This window comes from Callithrix jacchus, chromosome 19, assembly GCF_049354715.1.
Source record: "Callithrix jacchus isolate 240 chromosome 19, calJac240_pri, whole genome shotgun sequence".
Classification (NCBI taxonomy): domain Eukaryota; kingdom Metazoa; phylum Chordata; class Mammalia; order Primates; family Cebidae; genus Callithrix; species Callithrix jacchus.
Genome location: NC_133520.1, coordinates 13,310,566 through 13,337,133, shown reverse-complemented (window position 1 = coordinate 13,337,133; position 26,568 = coordinate 13,310,566). Strand labels below are relative to the sequence as shown.

Below are 26,568 nucleotides of genomic sequence, written 5' to 3'. Positions count from 1 at the left end.
GAACTTCCACCTACCATTTCTGGTGACTCAGGGAGGGCCCTCACTGTGTTTGGCTGTCGTTTTGAAAAACATACTGCTTCTGAGGGCAAATCTTAAAAAAAAATGTTTCTAAATGTCACGGTGTATTGATGCGAACTCAGCTCTAAAATAAGTATACACTGAAAAGAACAGGAACAAACTGGGCTAATATCTCATTATTAGAGCTTGTGCTGCTGTCTCAATGGGACTGCTTATTGATCTGCTGCTGACGACAGTGAGCACTTAAGCATTTTAGCCCGCACCCCTTTCCCTCCTGCACCGGAAATTTTATAATGGAGGGATGACTGATCTCAACCCCGGCGAGAATCAATCAATTTCATTAGAATCTCTGAAGCAAAACATCCCTTAGAATCTGGACTCACCGCCATCGCCAGTGGTTGCATGAAGTCCTGGACTGTTGATGCTGTGGACTCCATTGAAGACAGAGATAAATATCCAATACTCTGTGTTTGGCTTTAGGTGTCCAATGACATGGGAGTTTACATCGGGCAAGATTTTGAGAGATTCATTTGAGGTAGCAGAACTCCAAAAAAGTGTATAATATTCAACTTCACCTTGTAGATCTTGAAAAGCTGTCAATAATAAATGCAGGACATGGTGAATGTAGCTGAGGGTCTCAGGGGAAAAATAAATTCTATCAGCTTTCTAAAATGATAAAAAAAAGGAAGCTTAGGGAGTCTTTGTTTTGGAAATGTTAAAAAAAGCTTATGGAATCTTCTTTTTGGTGGTGCTAGTGGTGATAGTTTTATTTTATTTATTTATTTCTGAGACAGAGTTGCTCTCTGTCAGCCAGGCTGGAGTGCAGTGATGCAATGTTGTTTTACTGCAGCCTTGACCTCTTGGGCTCAAGTGATCCTCCTGCTTCAGCCTTCCAAGTAGCTGGGACTGCAGGCTCAGGCCATCACAACTTGCTAACTTTTATAAGTTTTTGTAGACACAGGGTGTTCTGTTTCCCAGGCTGGTCTCAAACTTCTGGCCGCAAGTGATTCTCCTACTTTGGCCTCCCAAAGTGCTGGGAGGTGTGAACTGCTGCACCCATGCAGTTTTTATTTTTTAATAATTTGCATGTTTCCAAATCCCATAATTAATTGCAGTCTTACAGAAGAATATGAGTCTTATAAAAGTCTCAACTTCTTAAATTTCCTTTAAATATTTTAACTTTGCCACTTATAATTATTCAATGAATCATCAGAACTTTCATATAACACTGATGAAAGGAAATTAAGACTGAAATAAAAATATACCATACATGGAACAACTTCTGCTCATAAGAAACATAATCCTAGAGAGAAGACTAGGCTAATACACAAAAGGGCATTTCCTGACACAGACCCTAGAGGCACTTTTTAACTTGCTAACATTTGCTAAATGATACCTAGAAGGATGCTTAGATAGATCCTTTTATGTACACTGTCACTGTAGCAGGGCTACATAGTATGCTCCTCTTAAGGACTGGCTCAAGGTATTACTTAAGTTTTTATCAAAGCTCTCATCCTTCTCTTCTAGTTTGATGTGTTTCTATAACGTAGACAAGCTTTTTAAAGATACCAATATTAATCACTAACTGTTCTGCAAATATAACTCATCAATTCTTCAACCCTTATTCTTTCAAGTCCAGTCTATTATTTTTTCCTCCTCTTCCTCCCAATTTCTCTATTCTTTTCTCTAGGCTCTGCTTCTCATTATCTGCCCATGATGATTCTTTAACAAGAGGACATGAAAACAGCCATATTTTCTTAGGTAGGAAGTAGTATACTGCTCTACTTACATGAGTATTATTTTCACAGACTTTAAGCAGAAACAATTACCTTTGTTTGTTAGGATGTGGGTGGAGTGTTGGCTTATAAGCTTTCTGAAGTTGCATGTCAAATTATATATCAAAAAATACTCAGGCTGGGCACAGTGGCTCACACCTGTAATCCCAGAACTTTAGGAGGCTGAGACAAGAAGATCACTTGAGCTCAGGAGTTCGAGACCAGCCTGAGAAACATGCCCAATACCCCATCTCTACATTAAATATAAAAAGTAACCAGGCATGATGGCACAAACCTGTAGTCCCAGCTATTCAGGAAGCTGAGGCAGTAGGATGGCTTGAGCCCAGGAGGCAGAAGTTATGGTGAGCTGAGATCATGCCACTGTACTCCAGGCTGGACAACAGAATGAGACCATGTCTCAGAAAATAAAAAAAAGTTCAACAGCACTAGTCCAAGATTGGGAGGAAAAAGTGGCATTTTTCTGCCTTTCTCTTTATGGTTATTGATGTCTGATTTCATTAATATGTGAGATCTCAGCATATGGCCATATAAAATAATATAGTTTTGAGAAGAGTATGTTTCTTTTAAGGATCCCTTTACATTAAAGTCTTAGTGATTTTGCATAAAAAGTGAATGCTAGGTTTTTCTTTTTGTTTTTCCTAAACACACTACTGCTTTCACTTTAGCTCTAGAAACAGTTAAAAAGGTATGATGTGCCAGTGTAGGTGGAAGAGTTTGTATATGAAGACCTTTAGCAATTAATTTGGAAAACTCTGGGTTTTGCAATGTTTATTTCCTCTGATGTCACAAAAATGTAAGCACACACAATAATGAGGTCATTATTGATCATTGGCAGGGACTGACTCTTAAAATCCCTTAAAATTTTCCCAAATGATAATATTCATCAAGTACAGGAAAGCCATGGGTGTAATGAGTGCAAACACTTTTTCTGTTACTAGAATTATTTTCTACTGGCTTACAGCATTATTTATTACTTTTTAATCTGTGGTTGCTATGCTGTAATGCAAAGTATACTAGATTTGTAGTTTACATTGTATTTTAGTTTATTAAGTGAGTAGCTGATTATAAAGTCAGGTCCTGAAGATATAATATTAATGAAATGCTTCAAACTTTACTTACATATATAAATTGATTTTACTTGGGTTATTAAATGTGCCTGTTATCTGCACTATCAAGTTCCAATTAATATACCTATGTAAATAAATTAAATATATTGCCACTAGCATGAGTTCAAGATGAGCAAAGATCATATGTCAATGTCTGGATGAGATTCCATTCAATGTCCATTCTTAGACATGCATCGTATGTCAATCCCATTGAAACAGAACAGAACCTGTTGTCCCAAAGACAACAGGAAAAGGCGGTGATTCCATTTCACTGTTTATGTCTTACTGCATGATATAGAGGCTCTTGAGATCAGAAATAGGCAGCATTTCTGGGTAACAAATGCTGTAATTCTCCCTCTTTCTACCATTTGCTTCAACATTTGTTTCTCCACTCATGTGGATGTTACACTTGGGAGTCCAACACATAAAAAAATGTAGAAACCTATATAATTTTATATATATTCCTAGTCATCACATGAGTTCTGTGAGCACTACATGCATAGGAGCATGCTTTTTGATTGCTCACATAAGGTCTTTAAACTTCAATGCGTTCTTCTTAAGTCAGTGAACCATCTAAGAAACAGAAGATACATCCTCAGTTCAATAGACCAACACAAAATTAAAGGCTGATGACCTTGATTCTACCTCTGAGAGACTAAGGCTATTAACAAGAAAACAGCCAGAATGCAGAGGCAAGTAAATTTCAACCTCCCTCTCTATTGAGAAAAGTTGGACCTGAATGTATCTCTCCTTTTTAAAACAGGAAAACATAAGTTACAAGGCTTTTTCCTACCATAAGACAAGGGAAATCTTGTCTAAAGCCTTCAAAGGCAGAATTTGTGTGTATATTACTTCTATGAGAATGGGATGGAGGTTTTATAAAATATTTGCATGTATACCCAAAAGTAAAAAAGGGACATGACTTTACGAAAAAGAAGCCTCTATGAAATAGGGTTGTGGAATCATAAAAAGACAGAGATGTAAAGGGATCTGCCTTAAATAGGAAGGGAAAGCAAGGAAACGTGTAAAGAAACGGCAGAATTAAAATGTACATTGAAAGCAGAAATGAGTAGAGTTAAACATGCACAGTGTCAAAGAATTAACAGAAAAATGACGAGGAAATCAGTGAAAGTCAGAATTATAGACGTTGAGAACAGAAAAAATCTAATCACCTTAAAAAATAAACGCAACTAATAATCATGGATATGAAATGCCCCATTAAACCTTACCCCAAATGACTTATGTCTACAAACTGAATAGACTAATATAGTCTTCTACAAAATAATCACAGTATATCCAAAGATAGACATGTCACGGAATATTACATTTTAAAGTTAAACTAAAAATTAGGAACGTTTATAAAGGAAAAAAAATCAGATAAGCTCCAAACTTCTTATGTGGAATGTCAGACATTGAAAGACAATAAAACAATTTCGACACGTTTTGAGGGGAACCAGTTTGATCCAAGAATTTTATACACATTTAAATGAGTACTTATATGTCAAAACAACAGAAATTCTTATTTAGGCAAAAGTTAAGAGAATGTGCAATGATAACAGAAAGACTTTCTTGGATCAGCAAACATTTAGAGAACATACAACTAATTAACAGATTCCTTTAAAGTTCATGATAAAACTATCTAATAATCTTCAGAAGTCAGAAAGATTAACCAAGATACAGAACTCAAGATTGGGAAAGTTTAAGAATTGCTGATAAGTATTGAAGCTATTTAGAGAAAACAGTTCTGTAAAAAATTATATCATAACAATCATAATAATAATAAACCAATCATTGAAAACAGCAGATGAGAAAGGCAAGAAAAGTAACAGTACATTTAGTTCTTTATTATACATAAAATAGAATGGCATGGAAAAATAGAGAAAAACATTACTAGCCACTAATAACACTGATACTATTTAAACTTTAAAATGTATTACAGAAGATAAAAGCTGTCTTCTGTAATCTGAAGGCACAGATTTCTGGAACTCTTCAATGCCAACATTTCTCTCTTCTTGTCAAATAATTGAAGTACATTTTCTGGACCCCATGCATCTGAACTGAGATGTGAAGGAGCAATTGGCCATCTCTGATGGTCTAGCTTTCCCATCTCAGGTAGGTAGGACTCTAAGATCCCAGGGAATGGTGGATTCACCAGATGGAAGAAGCCTGTCTTTAATTGACCCATGAGAGTTTTAAAAGGGCAACACAATAAAAGTGGGGGACTTCAATACTCCACTGACAGTATTAGACAGGTCATCAAGACAGGAAGTCAACAAAGAAATAACAGACTTAAACTATGCCCTAGAACAAATAGACTTAATAGATATTTATAAAACGTTCTACCCCAAAACCGCAGAATATACATTCTATTCATCAGCACAAGGAACATTTTATTTTTTATTTTTATTTTTTAGGAAGGGAGGAAGGGAGGAAGACAGGAAGGGAGGAAAGGAGGAAGCGAGGGAGGGAGGGAGTGAGGGAGGGAAGGGAGGGAGGGAAGGGAAGGAAGGAAATCAGGCAATGAGAGAGACATTGCTGACCTGAATCTAGAGGTCTAAAAGTTGATTTCTTTTTTTTCTTTTTTTGAGAGAAGGAAAGAAAAAAAAAGGAGTGAAGGAGAGGAAGACAGAGGAAGAAAAAGAGGGATAGAGAACAGAAATGTTGCTTTATTCTAAAAAAATGGGTATTAATAATGGCTAATCAATATTTCATTTAAACCTATGAGTAGGTGTGATATGATATTGACAAGAATGTATATTTTGTGTATTTAAAGTGGAGAGCTCTATAAATATTTATTAAGTTTACTTGTTCTGGATCTAAGTTTGAATCCTTGATATCCTTATTAATTTTCTGTCTTATTGAGTCTAAGTCTCTGTGTATCTGGGTGTTAGGATCGTTAGCTCTTGTTGTTGCATTGATCCTTTTACCACTATACCTTTGTTGCTTTAAAATCTATTTTATCAGATGCGAGAATTGCAACTCCTGCTTTTTATTTATTTATTTATTTATTTATTGCTCTCCATTTGGTTGGTAAATCTTTCTCCATCCCTTTGTTTTGAGTCTTTGTGTGTCCTTGCATGTGAAATGGGTCTGAATGTAACATGCCATTGGGTTTTGGCTGTATCTTTTGATTGGGGGATTTAGTCGATTTAAATTTAGGATTACTGTCATTTGATGTTAACTGGCTGTTTTATCCATTCATTGATGTAAATTCTTCTTTATGTTGATGCTCTTTACTTTTTGGTATATTTTTAGAAAGGCTAATACTGGTTGTTTCTTTCTATGTGTAATGCTTCTTTCAGAAGCTCTTGTAAAGCAGGCCTAGTGGTAATAAAATCTCTCAGTACTTGCTTGTTCATAAAAGATTTTATTTTTCCTTCAGTTGTGAAGCTTAGTTTGGCTGGATATGAAATTCTGGGCTGAAAGTTCTGTTCTTTAAGGATGTTGAATATTGGCCCCCACTCTCTTCTGGCTTGTAGAGTTTCTGCTGAGAGATCTGCTGTAAGTCTGATAGGCTTGCCTTTGTGGGTAACCTGACCTTTCTGTCTGGCTGCCCTTAATATGTTCTCCTTTGTTTCAACCCTGGTGAATCTAACGACTATGTGCCTTGGGGTTGCTCTTCTTGAGGAATATCTTTGTGGTGTTCTCTGTATTACCTGGGGTTGAATATTGTCCTGCTTTGCTAGTTTAGGAAAATTTTCCTGAATAATATCCTGAAGAATATTTTCCAGCTTGGATTCATTCTCTCCATCACATTCAGGTACACCTATCAAACGTAAATTTGGTCTTTTCACATAGTCCCACATTTCTTGGAGACTTTGCTCATTCCTTTTTATCCTTTTTTCTCTAATCTTGTCTTCTCATTTTATTTCATTAAGTTGGACTTCGATCTCTGATATCCTTCCTTCTGCTTGAACAATTCGAGTGTTTAAACCTGTGCATACTTCTCGGAGTTCCTGTGTTGTATTCTTCAGTTCCGTTAATTCATTTATATTCCTCTCTAAGTTGTCTCTTCTCATTAGGATTTTATCAAACCTTTTCTCAAAGTTCTTAGTTTCTTTACATTGGGCTACAACATGTTCTTTTAACTCACAGAAGTTTCTTATTATCCATCTTCTGAAGCATGATTCTGTCATTGGGATGCACTCGTTCTCCATCAAGTCTTGTTCCCTTGTTGATGAGGAACTGTGATCCTCTTTAGAGGGAGAAGCGTTCTGATTTTGAGTATTCTTAGCCTTTTTATGCTGGTTTCTTCCCATCATTGTAAATTTTTCCACCTGTCATCTTTGTAATTACCAACTTTCAAATTAGGTCTCTGAGTGGACGTCCAAGTAGTTAATTCCCAGGGCCAAAATATGAGCAACCCACTGTGCTGGCCAAAACAGCGGTGTGAAGACTGATGGTGCTTTTCTGCCCAGGAATCTCCAGTCTGGCTTCCTTCTTGAGTCTGTAATAGGTGACTCTGCCTTCCCGAAGTTCCAAACCTTGGTCAGAAGGGGAACCAGTCCCGTTTACTCTGCACTAAGAGCTGCCGCGCCGAGGTGCTGGCACAACTGCTGCGCCAGCCACAAGAGTCGCGCTGGCAACCCGTGCAGCTCCTCCACTGGGAATCTTCTGCTCCGTGAGCGACCAAAATTTGTCTGAAAGTGTGGCATCCTCTCGTTCTCTGCGCTTTCACTGGGAGCAATCCTGAGATGTTAGCGATCAGCCATCTTGGATTGTTCTCCTGAAGGAACATTTTCTAAGATAGTCCATATGATAGGCCGGGCACGGTGGCTCATGCCTGTAATCCTAGCACTTTGGGAGGCCGAGGAGGGTGGATCATGAGGTTAAGAGATCGAGACCATCCTGGTCAACATGGTGAAACCCCATCTCTACTAAAAATACAAAAAATTAGCTGGGCATGGTGGCACGTGCCTGTAATCCCAGCTACGTGAGAGGCTGAGGCAGGAGAATTGCCTGAACCTAGGAGGTGGAGGTTGCAGTGAGCTGAGATCGCACCATTGCCCTCCAGCCTGGGTAACAAGAGTGAAACTCCGTCTCAAAAAAAAAAAAGATAGTCCATATGATAAGCCACAAAATGAGTCTCAACAAGTTTAAGAAAATTAAAATTATATCAAGTACTCTTTCAGATCACAATGGAATAAAACTGGAAATTGACTCCAATAAGAACCCTCAAAAATTATGCAAATACATGGAAATTAAATAGTCTACTGAATGATCAATCATTGGGTCAACAATGAAATCAAGATGAAAATTAAAAATTATTTGAACTGAATGATGTTAGTAACACAACCTATCAAAACTTCTTGGATACAACAAAAGCAGTGTTAAGAGGAAAGTTCATAGCCTTAAATGCCTACATCAAAAATCTGAAAGCACATAAATAGACAATCTAAGGTCACACCTCAAGGAACTAGAGAAACAAGAACAAACCAAACCCAAACCCAGCAAAGGAAAGCAATAAACAGATCAGAACAGAACTAAATGCAACTGAAACAAACAACCAAAACAATAAAAAAAGATAAATGAAATAATGACCTGGTTCTTTGAAAAGATAATAAAATTGATGGACCATTTGCAAGATTAACCAAGAAAAGAAGAGAGAAGTTCCAAATAAGCTCAATTAGAATAAAACAGGAGCTAGTACAACTGATACCACAGAAATACAAAAGATCTTTCAAGGCTTCTATGGATACCTTAATGCAAATAAACTAGAAAACCCAGAGGAAATGGATAAATTCCTGGAAATATGCAACTCTCCTAGATTAAACCAGGAAGTAATAGAAACTCTGAACAGACCAGTCATGAGGTAATTAAAAAGTTAACCACAAAAAAAGTCCAGAATCAGACATATTCACAGCTGACTTCTATCAGACATTCAAAGAAGAATTTGTGCCAATCATATTGTCCCTATTCCAAAAGATATAGAAAGAAGGAATACTCCTGACATCATTTTATAAAGCCAGTATCACCCTAATACCAAAACTGGGAAAGGACATGACAAAGAAAGAAAACTACGGACCAATATCCCTAATGACCATAGATGCAGAGATACTAGCTAACCAAATCCAACAACATATCAAAAAGACAATTCACCATGATCAAGTAGGTTTCATACCAGGGATGCAGAGGTGGTTTAACATATGCAAGTCAATAAATGTGATACACCACATAAACAGAATTAAAAACAAAAATCACATGATCATCTCAATTGGTGCAGAGAAAGTCTTTGACAAAATCCAGCATCCCTTTATAATTAAAACCCTCAGCAAAATTGGCATAGAAGAGACATACTTTAATGTAATAAAAGACATCTATGACAAACCCACAGCTAACATTATACTGAATGGGGAAAAGTTGAAAGCTGTATTAGTCTGTTCTCATGCTGTTGATAAAGACATACCCAAGATTGGGCAATTTACAAAAGAAAGAGATCTAATGAACTCACAGTTCCACATGGCTGGGGAGGCCTCATAATCATGGCAGAGGTAAAAGGCACATCTCATATGGTGGCAGACAAGAGAAGAGAGCTTGTACAGGGAATATCTCCTTTATAAAACCATCAGATCTCATCAGATTTATTCACTATTATGAGAATAGCATGGGAAAGACCTGACTCCATAATTCAATTATCTCCCACTGGGTCCCTTCCACAACACATGGGAATTCTGGGAGCTACAACTGAAGATGAGATTTAGGTGGGGACATAGCCAAACCATATAATTCCACCCTGGTCCCTTCCAAATCTCATGTCTTTACATTTCAAAGCCAATCATGCCTTCCCAACAGTTCCCCAAAGTCTTAACTCATTTAAGCATTAACTAAATAGTCTACAGTCCAAAAATCTCATCTGAGACAAGGCAAGTCCCTTATGCCTATGAGCCTGTAAAATCAAAAGCAAGTTGGTAATTTCCTAGAAACAATGAAGGTACAGCATTGGGTAAATACACCTATTCCAAATGGGAGAAACTGGCTTAAACAAAAAGGCTACAGGCTCTATGCAAGTCCAAAATCAAGCAGGGCATTTTTTTTTCTTGCTTTGTTGCCCAGGCTGGAGTGCAGTGGCATGATCTTGGCTCACTATACCCTCTGCCTCCTGAGTTCAAGTGATTCTCCTGCCTCAACCTCCCGAGGAGCTGGTACTACAGATGCTCATGCCACCACATCTGGCTAATTGGGCAGTCAAATCTTAAAGCTCCAAAATAATCTCTTTTGACTCGTCTCACATCCTGGACATGCTGATGCAAGAGGTGGGTTCCCATGTTCTTGGGCAGCTCTGCCCCTGTGGCTTTGCAGGGTATAGCCTCCCTCTAGGCTGCCTTCACAGGCTGGCATTGAATGTCTTTGCTTTTCCATGTGCACAATGCAAGCTGCTGGTAGATCTACTATTCTGAGGCTCTTCTCACAGCACCACTAGGCAGTGCTCCAGTGGGGACTCTGTGTGGGAACACCCACCCCACTTTTCCATTTCACACTGCCCTAGCAAAGGTTTTCCATGAGTGCCCGCCCCTGTAACAAACTTCTGTCTGGATAGCCATGTTTTTCCATACAACCTCTGAAATCTAGGTGGAGGTTCCCAAACCTAAATTCTTGACTTCTGTGCAATGGTAGGCTTAACACTACATGGAAGCTGCCAAGTCTTTAGGCTTGCACCCTTGGAAGCCATGGTTGAAGCTCTACATTGGCCCCTTGGCACACAGAACATCAAGTCCCTAGGCTCCATACAGCACGAGGACCCTGGGCCTGGCCCACAATACCACTTTTTCCTCCTAGGCCTGTGGACTCGTGATGGTCACAGTGTCATAAAGACTTCTGATGTGCCCTAGAGACATTTTCCCCATTGTCTTGGGTATTAATGTGTATTAATGTTTGGCTCCTCATTTCTTCTGTAAATTTCTGCAGGTGGCTTGAGTTTCTTTTCAGAAAATGGGGTTTTCTTTGCTATCACATTGTCAAGCTGCAAATTTTCTGAACTTTTATGCTCTACTTCCTTTATAAAACTGAATGCCTTTAACAGCACCCAAGTCACGTCTTGAATGCTTTGCTGCTTAGAAATTTTTTCTGCCACATACCCTAAATCATCTCTCTTAAGTTCAAAGTTCTGCAAATCTCTAGGGCAGGGGAAAAATGATGCCAGTCTCTTTGTTAAAACAGCAAGAGTCACCTTTGTTCCAGTTCCCAAGTTCCTCATCTCCATCTGAGACCTCCTCAGACTAGATTTCATTGTCCACATCATATTAACATTTTGGTCAAAGCCATTCAACAAGTCTTTAGAGAGTTCCAAACTTCCCCACACTTTTCTGTCTTCTCACGAGCCCTCCAGACCATTCCAAACTCTGCCTGTTACCCAATTCCAAAGTTGCTTGCACATTTTTGAGTATGTTTTTTTGTAGCACCCACTCTACTGGTACCAATTTACTGTATTAGTCTGTTCTCACACTGCTGATAAAGACATACTGGAGGTTGGGCAATTTACAAAAGAAAGATTTAATGGACTCACAGTTCCACATGGCTGGGGAGGCCTCACAATCGTGGTGGAAGGGGAAAGGCACATCTCATAAGGCAGCAGACAAGAAGAGAGAGCTCGTGCAGGGAAACTCTCCGTGTTAGACTTATTCACTATCATAGGAATGGAGAATAGCATAGGAAAGGCCTGCCCCATGATTCAATTATTTCACACCTGGTCCCTCCCACAACATATCAAAAGCATCCCCCTGAGAACTGGAACAAGACAAGGGTGCCTACTTTCACCACTTCTCTTCAACATAGTGAAGCAGCATCATTGTCTGGGGTAAATATCCAAGCTTTGTCATCTCATGCCAGGGAAATCAAGGATGCAGACAGACACACAGTGAGTTTAAGAGTGGAGGATGAGTTTAAGAGTTGGACCAAGGGTGCCATTGCCGTAGTGTGCGAATAACCTGGCCACCACATCCTAATCTTTTGATATGCAGATGGGTTCTCTACCTGGCCAGCACAATGTTGTCTGTTCCTGACTGTACATGTGCTTGACAAAGAGAAGGGCAGATGGAGCCACTATGTTGAACATGCCTGGCCTCCAAGTAGCTTTTTTCTATTGGTGCAGCTTCTGGCATTCACTCATGCAAGCTTCCAGCTTGCTTATCTATGTCTGCAGCTCAATTTAACAGGCTGCTCTCAGTTAGAAAAGAAACAATTTGGGAGCTACTTTTCATTAAAAGGAGAATCTTACTGAGGACTCTCTTACCCTCACTATCTGCCTAAATAATTTCTTTTTAACTTCTTAATCAATAGTACTGTAAGTCCTAGCCAAAGCAATCAGAAAAGAAAGAAGTAAAGGGCATCCAAATTGGCAAAGAGGAAGTCAAACTGTTGCTGTTTTCTGATGACATGATTGTGTACCTGAAAAGACTCATACAAAAAGCTCCTAAAATGGTTAAACAAATTTAGCAAAGTTTCAGGATACAAAATTAATATACACAAATCAGTAGCACTGCTACACACAAAGAGTGACCAAGCTGAGAATCAAATCAACATCTTAACCCCTTCTATAATAGCTGCAAAAATGAAAAGTAAAATACTTAGGAATCCACCTAACCAAGGAGGTAAAAGACCTCTACAAGGAAAACTTACAAAACACACAAAAAGAAACACATCCCATACACATGGATAGGTAGAATAAATATTGTGAAAAGGATCATACTGCCAAAGCAATCTGAAAATTCAATGCAATTCCCATCAAAATACTACCACCATTCTTCACAGAACTAGAAAAAAAAAATCCTAAAATTCATATGTAATCAAAAAAGAGCCCACGTTGCCGAAGCAAGACTAAGCTCAAAGGACAGATCTGGAAGTATCACATGACCTGACTTCAAAATATACTATAAGGCCATAGTCACAAAAACAGTAACTGTACTGGTATAAAAATAGGCATATAACTAATGAAACAGAATACAGAACCCAGAAATAAAGTCAAATATTTACAGCCAACTGATTCTGGACAAAGCAAGCAAAACCATAAAGTGGATAAAGGACATCCTCTTCAACAAATAGTGCTGGGATAATTTGTAAGCCACATGTAGGAGAATAAAACTGAATCTTCATCTGTCACCTTACACAAAAATCAACTGAAGATGGATTAAGGCTTAAATCTAAAACCTGAAACCATAAAAATTCTAAAAGATAACTTTGGAAAAAACCTTTAGACATTGGTTCAGGCAAAGACATCATAAAAAGGAACCCAAAAGCGAATGCAACAAAAACAAAGACAAATAGATGGAACTTAATTAAACTAAAAAGCTTCTGCAGAGCAAAAGAAATAACCAGCAGAATAAATAGACAACCTACAGATTAGGAGACAATCTTCATAATCTATACTACTGACAAAGGACTAATATCCAGATTCTACAAGGAACTCAAACAAATTAGCAAGAAAAAAACAAACAATCCCACAAAAAGTGGGCTAAAGACATGAATAGAAAATTCTCAAAAGAAGATAGGCAAATGGCCAACAAACATATGAAAAAATACTCAACATCATTAATGACCAGGGAAATGCAAATCAAAACTGCAATGCAATACCACCTTACTCCTGCAAGAATGGCCGTAAGTAAAAAAATTTAAAAAAAATAGACGTTGTCATGGATGTGATACAAAGGAACACATGTACACTGTTGGCGGGAATGTAAACTGGTATGACCACTATGGAAAATAGTGTGGAGATTCCTTAAAGAATCTTGGTATATATTCCTTAAAGATTCCTTAAAGAATCATGATATATATACACATTATGGAATACTAACTAGTCAGCCATACAAAGGAACAAAAATAATGGCATTTGCAGCAATATGGATAGAACTGGAGACCATTATTCTAACTGAAGTAACTCAGGAATGAAAAACTAAATATTATATGTTCTCACTCATAAATCAGAGCTAAGCTATGATGATGCAAAGGCATAAGAATGATATAATGGACTCTGGGCCCTTGGGGGAAAGGGTGAAAGGGGGTGAGAGATAAAAGACTATCCACTGGGTACAGTGTACACTGTTTGGTTGATGGATGCACCAAAATCTTGAAATCACCACTAAAAAACGTATTAATGTGCAAATAAATAAATAAATAAACAAATAGAAATAAAAAGAGATAAGGAGAGATACAGCTATAGGTTAGATTTTTGGTTTTGGTTTCTGGGTGAATCCCATTAAATAAGATAGAAAACATGGAATTATGGGATGAGATTTTGAAACTTGTGTCATTTGAGACTTCTTGAGTTTGAAGTGTATTAACAGAAGAGGTTCATAAATTTGAAAAGGAGAGCTTTATTTCTCACAAAGGATTGCAACTTGCAGGATAGCCATTCTGACAGTCTGGAAAGCATATGGTAGCCTTGAGCCAGAAGCCAGAAACAGACACTTCAAGGGAAGAGCAAAGGGAACAGGAATTTCTGCTGAGTGGGGCGACTGAACATACATATTCAATAAACCACAGGAGGAGTCATGAGTATTTATGAAAGGAGGAACATGCACATATGCAACTGAGTTTCATGTCCTCTGGTGGGTCCTAGCTACAAAAATGGCAGAATTAGTATGAGCTGAGGGTGGAGTTTTCAGCCCTCTGACATCAAGCAGTGAAGAAGAGGACATGGAAACCCTGACTGCACATTCTCCATAGACTGGCCACAACCACTCTTTGGCCAGAGATCTCTTATCAGCTCATAGAAGTGGGGCAGCAGTAAGTGATTGGTTGATTAAGTGAGTGGTGGAGTCTTTTGAAAGGGCTGGTTTCTGTTTAGTGCTTAGGGAAGTAGGCCTAATGGCATTTGGCCAGGGAGGGGTGTCTGACTTCCCATCCCATTGTAGTCAAGAACTCAGTCTTGGCCAAGTGGGGGTCCACTCAGATGGTTGGTGAAGCTTAGGATTTTGTTATTTCTCAAGTGTTTCTGTGGCCACTAGGTGAACTTAAAAATTGATACGTGAATGTTTGAGCTAGAGTTATATAATATGGAGATAAGGCATGAGTATTCGCTTGTATTTGATCCAATAGAAAGGAATGGGAACTTCCTGTGAGATTTTGTTAAATATGTGTGTCTTGAGATGTATTTTCTTAGATATTCTAATCCTGTTGGGTATAACACATATTTTGTGAACCACATAAATATATCGGAGTAGGCGCTGCCCTATCAGGTTAATCTCTGATGTGGTTAGGCCCCGTGTCCCTACCCAAATCTGATCTTGAATGGTAATCCTCATAATCCCCAGGTGTCAAGGGCAGGACCTGGTGGAAGGTGATTGGATCATTGGGGTGGTTTTCCCCACACTGTTCTCGTGATAGTGAGTGGTCTGGCAAATCTGATGGTTTTATAAGTATTTGACAGTTCCTCTTCAGCATGTATTCTCTCTCTCACATACTTTGCCTGGTGCCTCTTCTATTTCTGCCACGATCCTAAGTTTCCTGAGGCCTTCCCAGCCATGCAGAACTGTGAGTCCATTAAATCTTTTTCCTTTATACATTACCCAGTCTCGCGTATTTCCTCACAGCAATGTGAGAACAGACTATTACAATCTCAGAGAGCTGAAAAAGGTGCTAACCTTTGGATATGAGCTTTGCTATTAAATGCTATTTTTAGTTGCAGTCTCCAATCCTTGGTCAGACATTTGATCTCAGCCAGAGCAAATTCTCAAATATAGAACAAGCTAGTCTCCTTTATAATGAATTTCCAAATAATTTTAACAGGTGTTAGATATGTGTTAGTCTGCTCAATCTGCCTTAACAAAATATTACAGGCTGGGTGGCTTGAACAACAGAAACTTATTTCTCACAAGCTGGAGGACAGAAGTTCATGATCAAGGTGCCAGCAAATTTGGTTTCCCTTGCATTTGGAGAGTTATTTTCTAGCTGCTGAGTTTTCTCATGGCCTTTTCTCTGTGATCAGAGGGAGGGATAAAAGAGTTTGGGGAGAGACAGGAAGAGAGAGAGAGAGAGAGACAGAGAGAGACAGAGAGAGAAAGAAGAGAGAGAGAGAGGAGAGAGAGCATGCAAGCAATCCTGTGTACTGACTTAGGGAATCAGGGTCCTACTCTTATAATCTCATTTAACCTTAATTACAGATGACCCATGAAAAACACAACACAGGTGTGAAATGCATGAGCCCACTTACAAGGGGACTTTTTTCAACCAAACAAGAATTGAAAATATGGTATTCTCTCATGCAAAACCTGTGTAGAGGGCCAACTTCCTATACACATGGATTCTGCAGGGCTGACTTTTGGACTTGAGTATGCACAGCTTTGGTATACTCGGGGGTCAGTACTGGAACCAGTTCCCTGCATGTGTTAAGAGATGACTGTATTTCTTTAGAGGCCTCATCTCCAAATACAGCTACACTGAGAATTAGGGCTTTAATCCATAACAGATGAGTTAGTTGAAAGTTATCCTGCAACAACAATTAGATTATGCTTCTTACATGACCTTAAATTATTGCTATGGTCCCACCAAAAGGTGGATCAAGGGTTTATATCACCAGCAAACGTCATGTTGAAATGTGACCCCCTGTGTGCTAGTTTTGGAAGATGAGGCCTAGTTGGAGGTGTTTGGTTCATGGGGCCAGATTCTCATGAATGGCTTGGCATCTCGCTCTGGCAAGACTGGGTTAGTTTTTGAAAAATGAATCAGTTCCCTCAAGAGTGGGTTGTTATAAAGCCAGGGCACCCCTTGGATTTTGCATCTTTGTACATGCCCCCTTACCTTTTGACCTTCTCTGTTACGTTTTGATGCATCACAAGAGCCCTTACCGGAAACCAAGTAAACACTACAGCCATGCCTCTCGTACAGTCTGCAGAATCATGAGCTAAGTAAACCTCTTTTCCTTATAAACTTCCCAGCCTCAGGTATTCTGTTATAGCAACATACACACACTAAGACAATTATCAATGCCAATTATGTCTTCTAGATTTTTAACATCTATATAGGGGGCCAGCAAACTATAGTCCATGAACTAAATCTGGCCTGTTGGCCAAGTGTGGCCCACCCCCTGCAAGCTAAGAATGGTTTGTACATTTTATTTGGTTGGGTAAAAAATCAAAAGAAGAAAAAAAGGATCCCATGTTATGTGAAAATTATTAGGTTGGTGCAAAGTAGTTGCTGTTTTCAGCATGACTTCCATGGCGAAAACCACAATTACTTTTGTGCCAACCTTATATATGAAAATCAAATCTCAATGTCCAAAATAAAGTTTGATTGGAATATGGCTATGCTTATTTAAAAGTCAGAATCATCTTATTGCTGTTTATGTGCTACAGTGACAAATTTGAGTCAATACAGAGACTGCATGGGCTGCAAAGTCTAACGCTATGTATATTTGACACTTTACAAAAAAAGTTTGTTGTACTCATTGAGATCAATTATAGCAAATCATTCCATTCATTAGATCTCTTAGTTTATTTGTCTAGGACTAAATTCTTCAGGCATCTCACATGAGCAGACTCATTTTGGGAGGTACTTTTGCTCAAATATAGAAACTTGGATGGATGTTATTAAGCTGATTTTATTATAGAAGTGTTGATCTTGCCCACAGATTCTCCAAATTAGAGTCCAATTTTCCAGGCTCTATGGTGCAGAGCTCTGTGTCATCAACTAAGTAGTTCTTGGAAAATGTGAGCTTATCAAAACTACTTCTTGAGAAAATTCTTTATTCTGCCTGAGGGCAGTACTGCTGGCATGAAGTGGGAGGATTATCTTCTTGGGTGTTAATCCTTCAAGTCAGCCTCCTTAGCTTTCTGAGCTCCATATCTCCTGTCTTCTATCTAGTTTATGCACCTGCACTTTGGAAATTCCAGAGCTACTTTAGTCTCTCATAGTGTTCCAGCTTCTATTAGGGGCCTGCCAGAGAAAACTGTATTTAAAGGAGATAGTATAATAGATGTATTAATTATTCATCATTTTAATTTACTTACAAATCAGGATAGCTAATTTCTGCTTTTAAAGTAAATTGATATGGGCAAACAGGGAATGAGTTAGTTAGCTAAGCTGGTAAAACCTAAAATCCCCAAAATACAATAGCTTAAATAAAATCCATGGTAATTTGTATCTCAATTAGCTTCAAAGTGATCAAAACAGACTGTGCTCCATGTGGTCACTTAAGAACATTGATAATATACTGGATTGGGAAAATGTGGCACATATACACCATGGAATATTATGCAGCAATCAGAAATGATGAGTTTATGTCGTTTGTAGGGACATGGATGAATCTGGAGAACGTCACCCTCAGCAAACTGACACAAGAACAGAAAATGAAACACCGCATATTCTCACTCATAGGCGGGTGATGAAAAATGAGAACACATGGACACAGAAAGGGGAGTACTAAACACTGGGGTCTATTGGGGGGAAAAGGGGAGGGCCAGTGGGAGGGGGAGGTGGGGAGGGATAGCCTGGGGAGAAATGCCAAATGTGGGTGAAGGGGAGAAGGAAAGAAAAGCACACTGCCATGTGTGTTCCTACGCAACTGTCTTGCATGCTCTGCTCATGTACCCCAAAACCTAAAATCCAATAAAAAATTAAAAAAAAAAAAAAAGAACCCAGGTTCTTTCTCTTATGTGGATTTTAGATCTCTCTGGGTGTTGTACATAACCACATAGCTAAAACTGAGAACGTGATCATGTCCACACTTCAGTCCAGGGAAAGGACTAAAAGATAAGAAGTAGGCAGACATGCAATGCTTTTTGGCTAACACCCCCAAAAATGCACATTGTCTTTAACTTTCTATTGACACAAACACATTCTACTGGTATTTCACCTGGTCATGACTAATTGCAAGAGAGGTTAGTAAATGGCAGTCGCTAGATACAGGAGAAAGGTATCACTAAAAGAAAAAGGAGACAATGGATGCCATGCAATAGTTAGTAGTTGTCACCATTTTAACTAGATTTAAAAAATTTCTAATTTTAGCCAAGTCAGTTAATTATAAAATAATATATGTTCTTTATACATCTTCAACTCACTGTAGAAATGCTTTTACCTGAATAGCTTTGCAAAATCAACTTCCAACCTTTTCCTAGACATAGCTTCCCTTTTAAATATGTTTTATAAAATGTTATTGAAAGGACCATGCACATTTTAGAAATAGAATAATACTTTATACAAATACTAAATGATTACTTATTGTTAAACATATATTATTTCATTTTAGGGCAGTTATTCTTATTATCTTCATATTTCAGATTAGAAAACTAGAACTCAGGTTATGTTTAAGGTCATAGTGCCAAAACATATTGGTACTGAGATTCAAATTTAAGTATCCTCGATCCTAAAGCCTATTTTTAAAATTATGTATTCATATGGCTGCATACATTGTTGGCCATTGTCATTTTTTTGATTAGAAGAATTTGAAACCTTGAGTATAGATGGAATCACCAACAGGAGAATAGGACTATGACAGGAAGACTCAGGAAAGATCTTTGAGAAACATCTTTATTTTGGGGATGAGATGTAGTTGGTGAGAAGAGGAGAGTAATGATTCTTGGGGGAGAATTATAGTCAGTAAGGAATCATACACAATGCTGGATAATGGAGGAACACAGTAGGATGGTTTTGAGAAGAGAGTTTTGAAATGGGTCATTAGGTGATAATTAATGACTTTAAGAAAACCACATAGAGTACAAGAAAAGAGAGACAGATTACAACAGGTGCACAAGGACTGAGAAGGAAGACAATGGAAAAGGCAGATGTGGTCTCTTCTATTTGATAATTAAGAGAGATGGAAAAGAGAACAGAGAAACAAAGTGAAGCAACAATGGTAGGTGCTTTTTAGAAGAGATGAGATTTGGAATTATTTCCAGATATTACCATCATAATCAGATCAATTCAGGCAAAGTCAGACATTCTTCTAGCTATCAAACCTGGTAGTTTCTGATTAAGAGATCAGGATGAGATAAATGGTTTTTCTGTGCTTTTAAACTTGCTCTGTTAATGGTGATACCATCATACTTTAAGAATTTTCCAGAGAGATCACTGAGATATTATAGTGCAGGAGTCAAGTCATTAATCTTTGTACTCCAGTGCTCAGAACACAGAAAGTAATAAGTAAACATATCTGTAAGGAAGGAAGGAAAAAAGGAAGAGAGAGGAAGGTAGAGGAAGAGAAATAGACAATGGTCATGCATGGCTGTAATCCCAGCATTTTGGGAGGCCAAGGAGGGATGATCACTTGAGCCCATTATTTCAAGACTAGTCTAAGCAACATAGGGAGAACCTGTCTCTACAAAAAAATAAAAAATAAAAAAATAGAGAAAGAAGGAAGATGGAAAAAAGAGGAGGGAGAGAGCAAGAGCAGCAGGATTATATGATACACGTTATGAACATCTGGAGGTTGGGCGAGCTCTTGATGAACAGTAAAGTGGACAATATTTGGATGATTTTTCATTTCCTCTTTTTCAAAGCATTGCCCTCTCACCCCTCCAGTGTTTTATTGCTCTTTTCTGGCCACCACTGACTTGTTTAGTGAGTCGCCTTCAGAGGAGGCAGCACCTCTCCACTGTACTCCCTTTTGTGGGCGTTTTCTTATTTTGTCTTTTATATTAGACTGAGCAGTCAAAATGATAAGGATCCTATTAAATCCTTCTTGTTATAGTGCTAATGACCATGAGGGCTAAATGTGTCAGAAATATAAAATTTGATGCCTGAGTCCTAAGTTTGAGTTTGGGAGGTGGTACTTACTATCTATAATTTTTGGTAAGTTACTAAGGGCCAGTTTCTATCTCATTGTGCTTTTCTGAGGATTGTATAAATAATTTAAGTGAGGTGTTTTCCTTCCTATAAAAAATGTGATTTTTCAAAATTACAATATAATTTATCATTGGTGTATTTTATTTAGTGCAATACATTTTTTATTATCATGTAAAGCAGGGATAAACACCTCCTATGTATATTGGGACCAGGAAGACGAGGACTGGGTCAGATTTTTAGGGCATGATCTGTTTAAAGGGGCAGCCAGTTCCAGCTGATAGTTTCCTTCCAGAAATGTGGGTATTGTTTGACCCCATCATTTGATTTGTCAAGTGAGTCCCCAAAGCATCTTTATGTATAATTATTAAATGTTTGCAAATATTATTTTTTCAGATTTGTAGGCAAAGCAGCATATGGAAGCTGGAGAAGGAAGGAAATATGGCCTCTGTGTTGTCAGTTTGCAACACCTGCCCTTCAAAAAGGAACTGAAGTAACACAGGGATGCCTTTATCTCACATATCATGTATGTGATGCTAATGTTTAAAAGTGCCCCTTCAAAAGTTTTTAATAACTTATCTATGTCAATCTGTAATTGATAAAAATTTACTGAAAAAATTTTGCTACCAAAATGGTGTATACATGGGGAGGGTCCTAATAGAGAAAACCATGCTTTAAAAAATTTATTTTTTTGGAAGGCAATTTTTAATAAGCAAATATTTATAAATTTAAAACATTATTTTCCCCTGCAAAGTATTTTCAATCTATAGTTTTTTTTTGCCTTTGAGCATATTAGACTGTATGCCATGTTTTTCCTACCCAATCAAGACAATTTAAAATTAAAATTGTTAAAAAAATAGGTGACCTTTCACAGAGGATTGACTAGTTAATTTACTTAAGATAGCAGCATGCACAAAAGAAGAAAATGATAATGCAACATGCTTTTGCAAGACTGACCCTCTTCTGAGAGTTAACCTTTGTGCTCACAAACAGTTATCTGAAAAATTTCCAAGGTATGAATGGAAATAACAGCAGATTGCATTACCTACATCCCGAAGGTCAGAGGTTCAGAATACCAAGTTAATGAAACTTCAGTGAGCTGCTTCAGATCTATTAGGTTTGTCAGTTTTTATAAGCACGCTTACTTCAGGAATGCAATTATAACATAAAGGACCTATATGGGTGAAAATTCACCAGCTGGATCTTAACAGAAGTATTCAAATGTCAGATGAGTGGGGAGAGCGTACTTTTATGAGTAGGCTTTTAAGATGAATCAGTTGGTGAGGTGGAGTAGAGAGCAAAAGGGAGATGAATGGAAATATACATAAAAACATATCCCCAGATAAAAACTTTGTATTTTTCCCAGAGGTGTTTCAGAGGGTAACCATAAGCATCAATTAACTTGTATTATTCCATTAAAATGATTTAAGAGATCCCAATACAAGTGTCACAGATCATTAGAAACCTGGAACCTTACAAAAACCCAAGAATGACGTTTTTATTTATACAAATGGATTCTTTTGTGGAAACACAGATCAACCTAACCTGCTGATTTAATTTATAACTGATGTACTCAGTCTGGCTGTAAGCACAATTGGTATCACTCAGGTATCCTAAATGAAGCATTTCTCTTCTTAAGCTGTAACCAATCTCAAGGTTGGATTAAAATCACATGGTTACATTGTCCAACCAGTAGTGACTTTTCATCTTTTTATATCATCAATAGATGATTCATTACCCCAGTGAGCAGTACTGGGCCTTTCCTAATCAGATATTTCTCAATATTTGGTATTATTCTAACATGTTTTGATTAAACTATTTGCCAGACCCCAAGTTATACCTAAAAGATTGATCTTAATACATATTCTCATGGTGGATTCAGGGTTGTTCTTTTCTGATTGTAATGGATCATCACAAATTAACAGATCACAGCAAATTAACATGTTACTACTACCCTACTAATCAGGTAACTGTGATTTTTCAGTTACTGTGGTTTCTAAAGTTGCAGAAACAGGTTAGATGACTCTGTGAACTCTTCCAAATGCCTATGAAAAAAGTGTTCCAAGCAGGTCCAGGGTCAGACCCTGCATTGTTTTAATAACAAGTGGACCCAGTGGTGATGTCTAGGCTTCCTTTCACTGGATCAACTGGAACTCTGTCCATAGCCAGTCTGAAGATGATTCACTGGGAAGAATCTGTTCCATTATTGCAATCCAATTAAATGGTTATTGCTAATGAGTGATGAGTTATAAGATACTAGGGCAGAGCTCTCTGAAGGAAGGTGAACAATAGTACACTATATCGAATTAATACATGAACATGTCTATCACAATTGCCTGGTGTGACAGAAATTACATTGTTCATGCACAGGGAATGACAGAGGGGAGAGCAGGGGGTCCAAGAAGAATGTCAAAGTAGGAGAGAGTTTGCCTCTCAAGAATGGCACAGGGACCCCAGAGTTTTAGTTTTAATGTGTCCATTTTTAATTTATTTGTGTGCTAACAAAAATGGCTCTTCCAAAGTTTTCAATGACAGGCTTGTCAATCTGTGATTGGTAAAAATTTACCAGTAACACTTCACTACCAAAATGATGTGTACATGGGGAGGGTCGTAGTAAAGAAAGAATATGCTTTTAAAAATACACAAGGTGGAAACACAGGTATGAGAAGCTTACTTACTTGGTTTAGTCCACCTCACGTCGATGGCTGTGTGGTTAAGAACACTCACAGTGAGATTGGCTCCTCTCTCAGGAAGACCAGCTAACGTCGTCACAGTCACTTCTCGGCTTGGTGTAAAACCCACACTGTTGTGTACGAAGAGCATATATTCATAGGTTGTAAACCTAAAAGGTTGTGTTGTTAAAAAAAGTATATAAATTTCTACTTTACATAAAATCTAATAAATATTTTGTTTTTTTTTCCACAAAACACAGGATTTCCTTCCAACCCTCCACAAAATACTGTTTCCTTTTCCTTTCTAAAAAATACATCATTTTATTTTCCCTCCTTAAACAACACATATCATTAATTTTGTGACTTGCCCGCCTTAACCAAAGTGTCAGGGAAATATTTTGTTAGGAATGCTGAACAAATATTGCCGTTGAAAACAAATGTGGTTTATCATTTTCTTATTCTTATTGTTCTTAGAAGTGGTGAGGATTACAGCTCAATTCAAGATGCAATTACAAATCAGGCAACCTGCCAGCTTTCTATCTGAATTTGACCCGGAGAGTTTTATGCTCTTCTTTTTGGAAACTCATCCATTTTCAAATATCAGAATCCCTCATCACCATTTTCTTCCTATACCTATGCTTCTTTCCCATAATCTCATTGCAGACAGATAAACCCCTAAATTACATTGTAACTGTGACCAAAGTGTAGAACATTCTCCCACTGAGAGTTTTGTTACAGTGAACTGTATTTTGCCATAGTGTGAACATATTTACTTGAGTCAATATAGTGGAAACTGAGTATTACTTTGCAGAAGGCAAAAACTGACAAGATGATGTGAGATAAGGAGGACTTTTCAAATCATATATTAAATTGACAATAAAGCCACCTTTTTTTTTTTTTTTTACCACTTTTGGGCAGAAGACCACATCCGGTTCCTTTGTTTGGTTCAGAAACTGCCAGTGTAAGAAAATGCTATTCACAGACACAGGCTACGACTGGACAATAGCTTAGACTGAGATACTTGCTTAAACATGTTTGTAACACAGGACCAACCCAGAGGCATCCAGGACACAGGGCAAACACTGGCCTCAGATCATTACTAATTTGGATTTATTAGATGATCAAGGATACCTCACCTCCAATGCAAGGACCATAGTATTTGTCTCAATATGTCACAATCTCTGCTATGACGACGCAAAGGTGGTAGGGCAGGGGTGGTAGGGCAGGGGTGGGTACGTGCCATTTGCAGGATTGTGCTAAATTATTTGACCAAAATTGCATCAGGATTCTCAGAGCATATTGCTACCACCTAGGTAGAAGAAATCTGCTTGGCTCATCCTGTTTCTTACTCACAGCCTATAGATATGCAGGTTTCAGCATGAGCCACATTGAAGGGTGTTGCTCTATTGTACCTATAGGTAAAACTTGTGACTTTTTGAGGTTATTTATCTATTTCTCTTAAAAAAGTGCTCATATTAGATCTTCTACATCTCCCTGCTTTACCATCTCTTCTCAGGTATTTACTGCCTCTTTTTTTTTTTTTTTTTTTTTCTGCTTTGTCTGTTGCAGTGGGTTGAACTGTAGCCTTCAAAAAGATACTTTCAAGCCCAAACCCCTGGTCCCTGTGAATGTGACCTTATTGGGAGATTGGGTCTTTGTAATCAAGTTAAGATGATGTCATACTGGATTAGGGAGGACCATCAATTTGATGCTGATGTCTTTGGAAGAAAAAAGAGAGGGAAATTTTATAGACACATATATACACACAGGGAGATGATGGCCACGTGAAAACAGAAACAGAAATTGGAGTTATGCTGTCGCAAGCCAAGGAACACCTAGGTTTACCAGAAGTTAAAAGAGGCAAAAAAAAAAAAAAAAAAAGGTTCTTCTATAGAGCTTTGGGAGAGAGTCTGGCCCAGAAGACAATTCGGTTTGCAACTTCTAATACCCGGACCTGTGAGAGAATAAATTTCTGTTGGTTTTAAGCCACCCAGTATGTGGTATTTTGTTATTACAGCCCTGGAAAATAAATACATATGCTTTTTAGCAAGTGCTAAATAGTCCACATTATCCAGAGAACTTAAAAATAATGATAGTTACTTAATAGCTGTCAGGCATTTTCTACAGATGTTAACCCATTAATTCCTCACAAAACTCTATAAGCTGCTATTATAATACCTATTTTGAAAATGAGAAAAACAAGACTCAAAGGGATAAATAACTTGTTCAGGTCATTGAGATAGTAAGTAGGAGGACTAGGATTCAAATACAGGCAGTCTAATTCCGGAGCCTGCTCTTTTAACCATGATGCTATATTGCCAACATAATAATGATGATAATAATGGCAATAACAACAATCATAACGATAATCTGGTCTGTCCATACTTGGATGATGTCATATCACTAGGGCTTGACCTTGCCTTATTTTTCTAGCAGAGGGGATAGATTTTTGCTTACACATGCAAACAGTCTGGCCAAATTTCCTTTGCAACCAATCGTATGAATATGAAGGATGGTGAGGTGGGGTTAAGAGGGTAGCATGCCTATGACAATGGAATGAAATGAAGCTAATGGCTCACAAGGGAATTGAACTAGCGACCCTGGCTTCATTAGCTCTCTCCCTGGGTAAAATACTTATAATTATATTTTACTTCATAAAATGGCTTAAAAAAATGTAGCTAGAGTCTGGTTACCTAATCTCCTCTCCTATGATATGTAAATTTTTCTTCCACCTGTCTATGCTATTATACAATTAATAATCTTTATGGATTTCAAGTGGTACCATGTTTGTAGTTCTTTTCTACATGTAGAATTAACAATATCAGGTGGTGCTAAAAGAGGTGATTATAAGTAAATTCTATAGGGATTGTTCTTATAATACTTTAAGGGATTTCACCATAATTTAGGTATGGTGAAATATACAATTGACATCTACAAAACTCAGGCCACATAGTTACATAAAATTGTGATGCCTGATTTCAAGGTTGTTCTAACTTTTTAGAGTAAGAGATGGTTTTAGAATTTATCTGCTTCAAATAATAAAGTGTCTGCTACATCTTATAAACAAAAAAAAAAACCCTGAGACCTTGAGAAATCAAGTGGATTTGCATAAGTTTGTACAACTAGTTAATAGGGCTAGCTGGGCATCTAGTTTCTTCATTTCCAATATGACATTATTTCTACTTTTAAAAAATTTAATTGAGAAATCAGTAGACATTTCATTTGATGCTGTTCATCTTTTGTACTTCAGCTTTCATTGTTAAGTTA

At 37.8% G+C, this 26,568-nt stretch overlaps 1 protein-coding gene across 1 annotated transcript in view; it reads right to left on the bottom strand.

Annotated features, from left to right (window-relative positions):
- Positions 1 to 26,568, bottom strand: part of USH2A (usherin) — an 815,757-nt gene that overhangs the window by 239,137 nt on the left and 550,052 nt on the right. The window contains exons 44-45 of the mRNA XM_002760516.6: positions 23,308 to 23,471; positions 402 to 611 (exon numbers count right to left, since the gene is read on the bottom strand). Coding sequence (XP_002760562.4) covers positions 402 to 611; positions 23,308 to 23,471 — 374 coding nt within the window. The remainder of the gene's footprint in view (positions 1 to 401; positions 612 to 23,307; positions 23,472 to 26,568) is intronic.